The 15,354-nt window shown below is 34.3% G+C and overlaps 1 protein-coding gene across 1 annotated transcript; it reads left to right on the top strand.

Annotated features, from left to right (window-relative positions):
* Window positions 1-6,407: 6,407 nt before the first annotated feature.
* On the top strand, window positions 6,408-7,334 carry LOC141422035 (olfactory receptor 5B3-like). Its single transcript, XM_074069515.1, has one exon. The coding sequence runs from the start codon at window positions 6,411-6,413 to the stop codon at window positions 7,332-7,334; it is 924 nt and encodes a 307-aa protein (XP_073925616.1). The 5' UTR covers window positions 6,408-6,410.
* Window positions 7,335-15,354: the final 8,020 nt, after the last annotated feature.

The following is a 15,354-nucleotide window of genomic DNA, read 5'->3' as shown; positions in this document are numbered from 1 at the left end:
AAACAAGGGAGCTATTAGTGTAGCCCAACTGTAAACTGAATTCAAGAACATATAATGAAGATTATTCTCCATGGTCAAGTGGGATTTATTCCAGGGATACCAAAATGATATAAAACATGTAGAACAAAAAGAACATAAACAATATGACCACCTGAAACACGTACAAATATATTTAGGAAAATTTAACATTTGTTCATATTAAATAATCGCTAAAAAATAGAAATATAAGGAAAACAATTCAACATAATAAAGGGCACTTATAATTAGCCAATAGCTAACATTATACAGAATGAACAAACACTAATAGATTTTTCTTTGAAACAAGACAAGGATGCCCACCTCATAATAATGGAAGCCCCAGCCATAACTATTAGATAAGAGATACAAGTAAGCATATCTGTATTAGAAAATGAAGAAAGTGAAGTTTTCACTATTTGAAGAAGAAGCAATGTTGGTGCAGAAAACTAAAATTTCTTCCAAAAGTACTAACAAATGAATTTGATATTTGCAGGATATCAAATGGGCACATGAAAATCAGTTACATTGCCACATTCCATTAGTGATTGATCTGAAATAGAAATTAAGAAAGCAAATTCATATATCATTGTTTCAAACACAGGGAAACTATTGCCAAAAATCAAAAGATTTCTACAATGAAAATTATAAAAATTTATTAAAAATTGAAAAATATATACAAAAATGTAAAGGCATCTTTTGTATATGACTTAGAAGACTCAATATTGTTAAAATGTTCATTCCCACCCAAAGCAATGTAAAGATTCAATGCAATGTCTATCAAAATAAAAATGACAACCCTCACACATCTAGGAAATAGAATTCTAAAATTTTATTTAAGACAAAACCCCACAAATATCTAAAGATATCTTGAGAGAAAAGAACACAATGGTAGATATTAAACTACCTGACTATAAAAGGTGCAGTAAGCCAAACAACATGGTATTGTCATAAATGCTGACACATACAGAAGAGGAACAAATAACCTAAAAGTAAATTGACAAATGCATGGCCAATTGAGTTTTGACAAAATTGCTAAGAACAAACATTAGGAAAAGGACAGTCATTTCAATATGTAGTACTGGCAGAATGAGATATCCATATGTAGAAAAATGAAAGTAGACCCCTATATTACCTCCTGGCCCTAATGACTTATGATCACGATGCAGCAGTGTGTAAACCCCTACACTATAACACAACCATGGCAACAAGTATCACCGATCGTAACCTGCTATGTTTGTGGTATCCTCAATGGCTGCGTTTACACTGGGAACAAGCTAAGTCTATCCTTCTATAAGTTAAATGTGGTTCCTCATTTTTTCTGTGATGTTCTAGCAGTCATGGCCCTATCTTGCTCTGATAGACATGTTAATGGACTGGTTCTTATTAATGTAGCCTGCTTCAATATATTTTTTGCTCTCTTAGTAATCTTAATATCCTATACAACCATTTTAATCACAATCCTAAAGATGCATCCAGATGCAGAGCATTGGAAGGCTATATCCACCTGTGCCTCCCACTTCACTGCCATCTCCATTTTCTATGGGACTCTTATCTTCACGTATTTACAGCCAAGTTCCAGTCATTCCGTGGACACTGACAAAATTGCATCTGTGTTTTATACAATGGTCATCCCCATGCTGAACCCTGTGGTCTACAGCCTGAGGAACAAGGAAGTCAAAAGGCAAAATAACCTTTATAAATTTTGTTTTAAGTTTTTGGGATGCACAATACCTGGATTACTTCCTCTTAGCTCTTAATTGTATATTTAATTTTTAAATATTCATGTAATATTTAAAAATCTACACTGAATTCAAGATGTTTACCTTTATAATGGTTTTTGTCCATAAAAATGATATTATGCCCATAAATATAATACCTAAACATGAATATCTGTGGTAACTATGGGACTGCTTGTGAAAACTCTTATTAACTGTATTGATGCATTCAAATATTTTCCATACACATATTTCTATAACATGTCAATGCAAATGTATGTAAGCAAGTACAAAACAAAAGACCAAGAGCAAAAGAGGTATATCAGGTGTCCTATGAGGACACATTATTTGGTGTGCCAAAAATATATCTATCTGGACTTCTTGTGGTAGTTACTTTCACATGTTATGTTAATTGTATTAAATCATAGCTGGAAAGGTACAAAACATATTTGTATGTGTCTCCATGTAGATATTTCCATAAGATAATTCTATTTGATACAGTAAACTTACTAAGGAAGGACTTCCCTCATCAAGTCAGTGGCCATCATCCAATCCATTAAGTGCTCAAAGTGTGCAAAGGATAAATTCCAACCTTCCTTCTCTTCTTTATGTGAGATGTCCATCTGCATTATCTGTCTTAGACATTAGTGCTACTGGTTCTGGTATTAAAATGTAAATTTACATACAATATATTTATTAATTTTCTTGCTATTATAAGAGTACTAACTTGAAGAAAATCATGATATATTATTAATTGGAAATATGTGCTTCTTTCCTCATTTTAATGAAAAATATGTATATCTGGCAACTCATATTAATTTATATTTATACAAACAATGTGTTCCTGTTGTAATTTTCATAGAAGTAAAATCACTAGAGCATCATATTTAAAAAGGGAAAATGATTTTCATTGCATTCATGTAATATTACACTACAATATTTCAAAGTATTTAAATTTGCACTGAGAAACCAAAAATGGTATAAACTTATCTTTCTTCAAATTCTTTGAAATTACTAATGAGTACCATTCATTCTCTACTTTATTTGGGTTACACTCCTTATTGTCATGTCTGTAGTCTTTTAGTCCATCCTCAATAATTTCATTACTATTTCTTCAGTTACAATATTTTAATTAAAAATAGTCACTAGTGTGATCCCTGTAGGTGAGTTAATTGCTTTTTCTCGTGGAATAAAGAATGAAGAGCTGTAGGTATTCTCACAGGAAAATATCCAGAGCACTCCAAGTCTATGTTTCTCTCCAGATCTCTAGTACCACCCTCCAAAATCTCACAAATCCCAAATGTAGCTATTTTAGAAGGAACATATCACATGCCATGCACCATTGGACATTGTTAATTATCTGAGTGATAATCACGGTTAGTACACATATGCCTTCTTCTGGACTGAGTAGGGTTATGAGCCTTCATCTAGGTCAGGGAAGACACTCAAAGATAAAAATAGCATTCTCTGACTTTAAAATGATCTTCTTTCATGACATGCTTTGTAGACTTTTCTTATTTGTCATTTACAGATGCAATCTGTGAATGATATGAGAGAGATACTCTTAGCATTTTTCCTTACCTATAACAAGGTGTCAAGGAATTCTTCCAAGGGCAGAGAAGGAATTCCTGTTAGATTCAGAATTTTATCTACAATAACATATTTTCCTCCATTTTTCTATGAGTTATAGAAGTTGGGAAAATCTCACCACTACCTGAGAGGGAACTCCTCTAAAGAGTACTTATGCAACATTCTATGGCTAATTTTATGATTTCAGATTGACTATTCTGGACTTTTATTTCTCTACCAAAAAACTGGTAAGCTTCTGTATTTTATAAATATTTCAGTAAGATGTGTAATTCATGCAAAAGAAATGAACTACCCATACCTCCTAGTAGGTATTGGAAAATCAAAAGAGATGTTTTAAAATATTTCTAAAATGATGAGCTTAGTCTGAGGAACAAATAGAGTCAATCATAGAATTTGGTGACTTATGATAAATTATGCTTTTTCCCCAAAGTGTGAATGAAATTGAATTCATGGTACTTTGATTTATTTGTAATTTTTACTGTGTTTACTATGTATTTTATTTCAAAAGCAAAAATCCCAGAATAATGATATGATTCTTCTTCAAAATGCAAAGATCCTAAGTCAATTGACATTTTCTAAGCTGCAATTTGACACTTAAATTATTGTCATATGCTTATTCTTAGAAGGTGATTTTAAGTCTTGAATTATAATTTTTTCTCATACTAATTGCATAAAATTAGAGCATCACATAATTTCTCAATTCTCAGTTTCCCTATTTATAAAGAACAATAATACTATCCATCTTACACATAAACGTGTTCATGTGTGTGCACACACAGACACGCACACACACAAACACCATTTGCATGTAAACCCCCATCACCACCTGTGGAGCACAGTATATGCTAGAAATTGCCATGTATTTTAAGATGGGTAACTGTCATGGCTTCAACGGGCAGACTCATAAATTTTCAAAGGCTTAGGAGAATGATGGAAAGGAATTGTAATTAGTTTAGTATGAATATGCTTCCAAAGGTTTCACACCAAAAAATATTTTTTAAAGTTTTTAAACAATTTAACGTACTGCTCCTATACAAAGAAAACACTCAAGTGCAATACTTTACATCATGGAACTTGCCACCATAACAGATCTGTGAACTCAAGACAGCTCATACTTTAGGAAGTTTAAACCCTGGATCTCTGTGATTTGGCTATGATATGACAGTAATGAGAGAAAGAATGTATTTTAAAACAGTAGACCAACTTATCCAAACTAAACTATAAATTGCAAGGAAGAAAATCTTCTAAAATAATGGAATTATGAAATTGCAGGACCAGCAATTTGAGAAACATGGGGAAGCCTATATAATCTCAGTGGCCATACTGCAGGAGAAAGGGTGAACTGGAATGCGAAGTGTCAAGATTTCCAGCTCAACACCAGTTGAACCCCTGAATGTTAGCGTCCACATTGATAAATCAAAATAAAGTCTGTCTTCTCATCCTAATAGCTAGCACTCATCAGCATTATATTTTCTTTTTGAATGATCTTATTTCTCACAACAAACCTCAACATAGGTCTCATTATTGTCTACATTTTGCAACTGGTTATATTTTGCTCAGGGATAGATTAGAACCAATAACCCATAGTTGTGTGATGCCTTACATGCAACTTGTCTAAGAACATAATTTCTATCTCATGATATACCTTCATGCAGAATTGCCCCTGGAGGTTGATTACCATACCAATACTCACTCCTATTAACCTACCACATTTATTATTCTTAAAGTTATTCTATATAGATTCAAGAGGTAAGCTCTCTTTCAAACTACTGATAAGTTTATGTTTTAGTCACATCATTTTAAATACATATGGATGCACTGTTATTAATCAGCATGGGGGTGTGAGAAAAAGTTTACCGACAGCTCAGAGCTTGTTCATTAATTCCAGACTCTTTAATGTTTGAAAGAGGAATTGTTTCAATGATACATTTTTGCTTGTTTGTTTGATTTACCTGTAATGAGAGACAAACCTATAGTGAACAAAGGTTAAATTATTACCTAATGAATCATTCAATTCACCATGACATCACCAAGAGTGAGAAGAAACAAAACCGGGAAGCAATGTTTATAAATTGAGTTAAATTCAATATCATATAAATTCCTTTTAGCACAATAGAAAGAATTATCATGGGATAAAGGTTGGCATGGGTCAAGGACAGATGAATGTAACAATTATTGTTCTGTGAGTATGAATCGTGCTTCATAGTTTACATCAATGTAGCAAGCATTTAAATCACAATATTGTTGATAGGAAACAATGAATAAACATCTAAAGTGCCTATAGTAGTTTTTGACAACTAAGCAACATGGGATGACAGCATTTACTGAGCTCAGGAAAAGTGAATTGGAAGAGAGATTCAAAAACAAGTCATTTTCATGAAGTTACTAAATTTGATACATCTTACCTCAAAAATGTGTAAAATTTTAAAATTTGGTAGATGAAGCATCTCATGGCCCAATGTGGTGGCTTAAGCCTGTAATTCTAGCTACTTGGGATGTAGAGAAGAAGAGGATTAGAGTTCAAGGACAACCAGAGCAAAACATTTATGAGACCACCCCATATCTACCAATATGGGCTTGGTGGCATGTACCTGTCATCCCAGCTACATAAAGAACATAAATAGGAGAATCACAGTCTAGACCAGCCTGCACACAAAGTGAGCCTCAATTTGAAAAATAACTAAGCAAACAGGATTGGTGCATAGCTCAATTGGTACAGTGCCTGCCTAGCACGCATGAAGCCCTAAGTTCAACTACTTTTATCACCAAAAACAAAGAAAAATTCTGCCCCAAGGCAGGTGGGAGGAGAGAGGTGGCCCAAATAATGTATACACATGTAAGTAAATGTAGAATGATAAAATAAAATTTAAAAAGAAACAAAGAAAAGATTTGATAGTGCATAACAACCTTCTTTATAATTAAAGCAACAATTTTGGTTATCAAACCCATAACTTTCCTGAAAGAATCTCAAAGCAAGTATCATTAATAAGAGAAAATATACATTGTACTTATGATTTCCAACTTAAATTTCTTTATTATCAATTTTCCTTTTCTTGAGGCTACCAAACAATTTCACAGGTAACATTGATGGAGAACAGAACAGAAGTAACAAATTTCATCCTGCTGGGACTGACCAGTGACCCACACCTTCAGGACCCCCTCTTTATCACCTTCCTCCTCATCTATGTCATCACTCTGGTTGGAAACCTGGGGATGGTCCTGTTGATTCTTGTGGACTCTCATCTTCATACTCCCATGTACATTTTCCTTGGTAACTTATCTCTAGTGGATTTTTGTTACTCTTCTGCTATCACTCCAAAGGTCATGGCTGGACTCCTTATGGAAGACAAGGTCATGTCCTACAATGCTTGTGCAACTCAGATGTTTGTTTTTACAGCCTTTGCTACAGTGGAAAACTACCTCTTGGCTTCAATGGCCTATGATCGTTGTGCAGCAGTGTGTAAGCCTTTGCATTACTCCACCATTATGACAACAAGTGTGTGTACATGGCTAATAATTGGGTGCTATGTTTGTGGTTTCCTCAATGCCTGTATTTACACTGTGAACACGCTAAGTCTCTCCTTCTGTAACTCCAATGTGATCCACCACTTTTTCTGTGATGTTCTAGCAATCATGGCTCTATCTTGCTCTGATAGACATGCTAATGAACTAGTTCTTATTAATGTAGCCAGCTTTAATATGTCTTTTGCTCTCCTAGTAATCTTAGTATCCTATGCAATTATTTTTATCACAATTCTAAAGATGCAGTCAACTGAGGGACATGGCAAGGCTGTATCTACCTGTGCCTCCCATTTCACTGCAGTCACTGTTTTCTATGGGACTATGATTTTCATGTATTTACAGCCCAGCTCCAGGCATTCCATGGACACTGACAAGATCACATCTGTGTTTTATACTATGGTCATCCCCATGCTGAACCCTGTGGTCTACAGCCTCAGGAACAAGGAAGTTAAGAATGCATTCAAAAAGATTGTTTTCAAGGCAAAATAATATTTGATTTTTATTTTAACTTTTTGGGATGTATAATACCTTAATCAATTCCTCCCAGTTTTTCTCTGTACTGAGACATATTGTAAATCTTGTGATTCAAGATACTAAAATAATAATAGTTCATTGTCTATAAAAAAAATAACATTATGTCCATAATCATGAGACTTCAGTGAAAACATCTGTGTTATCATTGTGTGCACTTGTGAAAAAACTTATTAATGATCTTTCTGTATTCCATCACTTTCCACGAATGGAATCACAAATGTATGCAAGCAGGAACATAAAAAAGCACATGAACTGAAATGGTGTATACAGGTGTCCTGTGAGGGTGCATATAAATTGGTGTGGCAATTTTGCCTAAATGATATGGATTTGGGATGCTTAATGTAGTTACTTTTATGTGTTAACTTGGCTGGATTAAGGGAGACTCAGATAAGTTTTAAATAATTTTTGTGTGCATCTGTGTAGATATTTCTAAAAGAGAGTTCTGTTTGATCTGGGAGTTCCTTACAAGGTCTTCCCTCATTAATGTGGTTGGCCTTCATTAAATGTATTGAGTCCTCATCTGAATAGAATAAAAAAGTGTGTAAATGATTAGCTCTACCCCTCCTTTTCTTTTTTATATGAGATGACCTTTCTATCCTCTCTCTTTCTCTTTCTTTCTCTCTTGGATATTAGAACTACTGGCTCTCTGGCCCTGAATCTCCAAGATAAATAGTACTCACACATTGTCACCCTGGCTCTCAGGTCATTTAGTGCCAAAATGAATTACACCACCTGCCTTCCTTGTTGTCCAGCTTGTAGATAAAGTGTCATGGGTCATTTTGTGTTCTGTAGTCACATAAAATCATACCCATAACAAATTTAATTTTTTATGTCTATAAACATCATATTGATTCTGTTTCACTAGGGAACCCTGACTAATAGAGTAAAATTTAGGAATCAGAACTTTATAGTAAATTTGGGAATTAGAATATAAGTTTTTATGTAATCATTTTATTTTCTGTTTCCTACTATTCTAAGAATACTAACTTGAAGAAAAATATGGTATACTATTAATTGAAAAGAATATGCTTTTTCCACATTTTACTGAGAGAGACATAAATCTGGCATATCACATAAATTAAAATTTCTAGTACCATGTTCATGTTCTAATTTTCAAAAGGATAAAAATAGCTAGGTTGCCAAATTAAATAAGGGATAATCATTTTTATTCCATTCATATATTACTACAATATTTCAGTGTATTTAAAAATTTCACAGAAAACCAATAATGCTTTGCATTTTTTCTTCAAGTGCTTTGAAACTATTATTGTGAGCCACTCTTTTCCACTTTATTTGATTTACATTATGTATTGTCACTTCTGCAATCTTATACTTCAATTGATCCTCACTGATTTTATTGATAATGTTTGACAATTCCAACCATGCTCCTGCATCAGGTCCTTTGTACTGGATATTCTCAGTGAGGAATACTGTCATTGCTTTCAAGTCTTTCTATCCTTTCCTGAACCACCTTTATAGGCTTGTTACTCTCTACTTACCACACATTGGTACCTCATCCTATATCATTCATCCTATGAACATTTACTGTATATTTTTTTGTATTTTTTTTCTTATTTGTTTCTTCTCCAACTAGAATGTAGACTTCATGAGAACACTGATTTTAACTGTTTTATTTTAACATGATCACCAGTATCTGAAGAGATTTGTGTTTCATAGTAGATAGGCAACAAATATTTGGTAAATGAATGAGATAATAATTAAGCTTTGACTTCAATTTCACCGGCATGTTGACCTTTAAACCATTGATGATAATAGTCTTGAGGAGATGAGCCTTCTAGAAAAATGTGCCAAGCATTTCCAGAGACACGGCTAATTTTATACATTCTCAGACATTTTATCTACATCTTCTCTCAGTTCTCATACTCCTCAGGATAGACAAAACCACTTCCTCAAAATTACATTGAGTAAATCTTGTGAAACATTCTGAGTTTTTACTTAGAAGTGATGTCTCAAAAATGGCAAGTGACACATCAAATAAAAACCACTTAGTAAATAATAATATTAAGTATGAAAATCACTGAAGGTTCCATATCCTTTTCAGATAGTTATATAATTTAAATATTGCCACATGTACACAACTTATATAACTATTTGAAAAGATTTTAAATATCATGTAGAATATACACATGATACTACTTGTTAGTAGAAAACAGGGTGCAGTCAATATCCTGGAGTAGTGTACTATATTCTTGCTTTTACTACTGATGTTTGGGGAGCTCAATATTACACCAACCTAAACACTAGATTTTGGTTCCTTGTCATCACTAGCCAATAGAAGACCTCAACATCCTTGAATGTGAATTTGTAAGATGGTCATTTTGGTACTTGTGGAACAGTATAGTTTAACAGAAATATTCATTTCTTATTTGTGGTGAAATTTCTCCTGTTAGAATAATTTGTAATTATTATTTTGATCATTTTATTTTAGAATTATTTTGAATTTATGCTAAAATTTCAAAATAATATATGCTTTCATTGACATGGCACAGTCTGTCAGGTTCACCAATAGTCTCCCAAAAGATTTATGTATTTCTTTCCATTTTTAGCAGTACTGAAGTAGGACAGAAAGCAGACAACAAAGCTCATCTCCTGAGCCAGTGAGCAGCACCCAAAGTCAGATGGTTCAGCAGAGTTGAGGAACAAACAGTGAACTATCAGAACACTCTGACAGCAGGAGGCCGGCTGACAAATCACTGACCCTGCCCCAGGGAAAGGGGGCAATGCAATGAAACAAGCCCCTAGTAAACAAGCACATAAAAAGCCAACTCCAAAGCAGAACAGCGGGTAAACTGCAGAGCTGAACTCCTGAACCTGAGGATAGCATGCAGGCTTAAACTGCCACACCTCCTGGGGAGGAGCTGACCAAGCACTTTCTGCTAAAAGACAGAAGAAAAAAACACTACCCACAGGCCAACCACTTGGTGAGACTACAACAGAGCTTCTGCTTAAATACCAACACCAGGACTGTATGTGCAGGAGTAACACCAGAACAGAAAGTAAGGCTGAAATTCTACTGTTCCTGAACCTGGAGTTTTTGTTTGTTTGTTTGTTTGTTTGTTTTGTTTCTTCTTTTTTATTCATCTCTCCTCATTGATTTCTTTGGTTTTTTTCTTTTTAGTTTTATTATTGTGAATTAGTTCCTACTAAATCACACCCAGGCCAGGGACAGCTAGCACACACACACTCAGCTAAAAACCCAATAAAGCCACAAAACAAAATTAAACTAAGGGAAAGGAAACAGGTGGTTGAAACCACCATCGAGCCTATCAAGAACATTGTAGCACAGTACCAAGTAGAGTGGTGGGAAGAAGAAAAAGGGATGGAAATTGTTTTCCTCCTCAAAAATAATTTAATACAGGACTCAGAGGGAAATGAAGAAAAAGATATCCAGTTCCAGACTCAAACAAAACAAAGATAAATGATGCCAAGGAACCCAACAATGTCCACAAGAACATCCTCAAAGAAGAAATCCACAAGTAATCATGCAGTATTTAATGAAGATGTTACTAGACATGGTTAACCTAAACTTATAACAGGCACTCAAAAAATTTCAAGACATGAAAAATAAAGACTATGAGAAGACACAGAAACAAATAAATGAACTCTTAGGAGCCTTAAATAAACAAAAAAGTGAAAGAGAGACCACTATAAATAGAAAGATAAATGAATTAAAGTTGAAAATAGACAACATTAAAGAGGAAGTGATCCATGATATGGAAAACCTCAGAAAAAAAGAATGAAACAGAAACACAAAACACAGTGGAAGGCCACTCCAGCAGACTAAAACAAGAAGAAAACAGAATCTCAGAACTTGAAGACAAAATGGAAATTAAAGAAAAAACTGAAAAGCTATTAGTCAAACAACTCAAGACCTGTGAAAAGAATATGTAATAACTCACTAATTCCATCAAAAGAACAAACCTGAGAACAATGGACATTAAAGAAGGAGACAAGGTACAAACAAAAGGTATTCACAATATATTCAATAAACTAATAACAGAAAATTTCCAAAATCTAGAAAAGTTATGCCCATTCAGGTACAGGAAGCCTCCAGGACACCAAACAGACTTGACCAAAATAGAACTACCCCACAACATATTGTCATTAAAACAACAACCACAGAGAATAAAGAATATTGAAGGCTGTAACAGAGAAAAAACAAATAACATACAAAAATAAACTCATCAAAATCACAGTAGATTTCTGAACAGAAATCTTAAAAGCAAGAGGGGCATAGACTGAGGTACTCTGGGCACTGAATGAAAATAATTTCAACCATAGGATAGTATACCCAGTAAAATTATTATTCAAAATAGATGGAGCAATAAAACTCTTCCACAGTAAGCAGAAACTAAAACAATAAATGACTACCAAGTCACCACTAGAAAAGATTCTCCAAGGAATTCTGCACACAGTAAATGAAAGCAAAGAAAACCATGAGAGGACAGGCAGTACCAAACCACAGGAGATGAAAAGATAAGGAGTCAAAGAGTAACACTGATTCATTTGCACACAATCAAACCCTTAAAAAACATAAGGAACTAAATGACAGGAATCACCACATACCTACCAATATTAACACTGAATGTTAACAGACTTAACTCCTCCATCAAAAGACAGCATTTAGCAAACTGGATTAAAAAGGAAGATCCAGGAATCTTTTGTTTACAGGAGACACATCTCATTGACAGAAACAAGCACTGGCTTAGGGTGAAAAGCTGGAAGAAGATTTACCAAGCAAATGGCCCCCCAAAACAGGTAGTATTATGTCAAACACAGTAAACTTCAAACTTACATTGATGAAATCAGATAAAGAAGAACACTCCATGCTAATAAAAGGAGAACTACACAAAAAGGAAATAACAATTATCAACCTATATGCATCCAGTGTCAATGCAACCAATTTCATCAAACATGCTCTGAAGGACATAAAAGCATATATAGACTCCAGCACAGTGGTAGTGGGAGACTTTAATGCCTCCCTTATCACCAATAGATAGGTCATCCAAACAAAAAAATCAATGAAGAAATTCTAGAACTAAACCACACCATAGATAAATGGACCTAGCTGATGTCTATAGAATATGTCATCCAACTTCTGCACAATATACATTCTTCACAGAAGCCCATGGAATCTTCTCCAAAATTGATCATATATTAGGACACAAAGTAAACCCCAGCAAATATAAGAAAATAGAAATAATCCCATGCATCTTATCTGATCACAATACATTAAAACTTGAACTCAACAACAAAAACAACAGCAGAAAATATGTAAACATTTGGAAGCTGAACAACACATTGCTAAGTGATCATTGGGTCATTGATGAAATAAAAGAGGAAATTAAAAGTTTCCTGGAATTTAATGAAAATGAAAATAGGAACTATCAGAACTGATAGGACACAGCAAAGAGAGTCCTAACAGGAAAGTTTATAGCCATGAGTGCATATATTAAAAGGTCAGAAAGATCTCAAATCAATGACCTAATGCTACATTTCAAACTTCTAGAAAAACAAGAACAAGAAAAAGCCAAAACAAGCAGAAGGAGAGAAGTAATAAAAATAAGGGCCAAAATTAATGAAATGGAAACAAAAAAAATACAAAACATCAATGAAACAAAAAGCTGGTTTTTTGAAAAAATAAACAAGATTGACAGACCCTTGGCAAAACTGACTAAAATGAGGAGAGGAAAAAACCCAAATCAGTAAAACCAAAAATGCAGAAGGGGAGAGAAGACAAACACCATGGAAATCAAGGGAATCATCAGAGACTACTACATTGAGAAACTATATTCCAATAAATTTGAAAATCTTGAAGAAATGGAGAAATTTTTAAATACTAATGACCATACAAATTGCACCAAGAGGACATAAATCACCTGAATAGGTCTATAAAACAAAATTATATTGAACCAGGCAATAAAGAGTCTCCCAAAAAAGAAAGGCCTAAGACCTAATGGATTCTCTGCTGAATTCTACCAGATGTTTAAAGAAGAACTAATACTAACTCTCCTTAAACTTTTCCATGAACTAGAAAGGGAGGGACCACTGCCTAAATCATTTTATTAAGCTAGTATTACACTCATCCCAAAATCAGACAAAGGCACCTCCAAAAAGGAGAACTGTAGGCCAATCTGCTTAATGAACATCAATGCAAAAATCCTTAATAAAATAATGGCAATCCAAATTCAACAACTAATCAGAAGATCATTTACCATGACCAAGTTTGCTTTATCTCAGGGATGCAGGGTGGTTCAACATACACAAATATATAAATGTAATACAATACACTAATAGAAGCAAAGACAAAAACCACTTGATCATCTGAATAGATGCAGAAAAAGCCTTCGACAAGGTCCAACACCACTTCATGATAAAAGCTCTAAGAAAACTAAGAATGGAAGGAATGTACCTCAAGATTGTAAAGGGTATATATGAAAAACCTACAATCAACATCATAATTAATGGAGAAAAACTGAAACCATTTCCCCTAAAATCAGGAATGAGACAAGGGTGCCCTCTAGCCCCACTCCTATTCAACATAGTACTAGAATTCCTAGCCAGAGCAATTAGGCAAGAAGAAGAAATAAAAGGAATATAAATAGGTAAAGAAACTGTCAAAATATCCTTATTTTCAGACAACATGATCCTATGTCTTAAAGACCCAAAAAACTCTACCCAAAAACTCATAGACACCACAAACAGTACAGCCACATGACAGGATACAAAATCAACTTACAAAAATCATTAGCTTTTCTATACGCCAACAATGAACAAATTGAGAAAGAATATATGGAAATAATTCCATTCACAATAACCTAAAAAAAACAAATACCTAGGAGTAAACTTAAAAAGGAGAACTACAAACCCCTGAAGAAAGAGATCAAGGTGGAAAGATCTCCTGTGCTCATGGATTGGTAGAATCAACATAGTAAAAATGGCTATACTACCCAAAGCAATCTACTATTAAATGCAATTCCCATCTTCATGACAGATTGAAAAATCTACCCTAAAGTTCATTTGGAAAAATGAGAACGTGAATAGCCAAGGCAATACTCAGGAAAAACAGCAATGTTGTAAGTATCACAATACCCAACTTCAAACTATATTACAAAGCAATAGCAATAAAAACAACATGGTCCTGGCACAAAAACAGATATGAAGGCCAATAGAACAGAATGGAGGACCCAGATATGAATCCACACAGCTATGCCGAACTTATTTTTGAGAAAGGAGCCAAAGCATACAATGGAGAAAAGACAGCCTCCTCAACAAATGTTGCTGGGAAAAATGGTTATCTGCCTGTGAAAAACTGAAACTAGATCCATGTTTATCACCCTGTACTAGTATCAACTCAAAATTGATCAAGGACCTTAATATCAGACCCAAAACTTTGAAGTTAGTACAGGAAAGAGCAGGGAATATACTGGAAGCAATAGGCATAGGCAAGGATTTCCTCAGTAGAACTCAAGCAGATCCACAACTAAGACAAACTATGGACAAATGGGACTACATAAAATTAAAAAGCTTCTGCACAACAAAATAAATGGTCTCTAAACTGAAGAGACCACCCACAGAGCAGGAGAAAACATTTGCCATTTGTATAGGAGACAAAGGACTGATAACCAGAATATACAAGGAAGTCAAAAAAACTAAACTCCCCCAAAATCAATAAACCAATAAAGAAATGGGCAACTGAACTAAACAGAACTTTTTCAAAAGAAGAAATTGAAGTGGCCAAAAAACACATGAAAAATGCTCACCATCTCTAGCCATAAAGGAAATGCAAACCAAAACCACAGTAAGATTCCACCTCATCCCTCTTAGAACAGCCATCATCAAAAACACCAACAACAACAGGTGTTGGTGAGGATGTGGGGAAAAAGGAACCCTCATACACTGCTGGTAGGAATGCAAAGCTAGTGTAATCACTGGAAAACAATATGGAGGCTTC

This window comes from Castor canadensis, chromosome 1 (assembly GCF_047511655.1).
Source record: "Castor canadensis chromosome 1, mCasCan1.hap1v2, whole genome shotgun sequence".
In the NCBI taxonomy this organism is placed as follows: domain Eukaryota; kingdom Metazoa; phylum Chordata; class Mammalia; order Rodentia; family Castoridae; genus Castor; species Castor canadensis.
The sequence above is the reverse complement of the archived record's forward strand: the minus strand, read 5'-3'. Positions and strand labels throughout refer to the sequence as shown.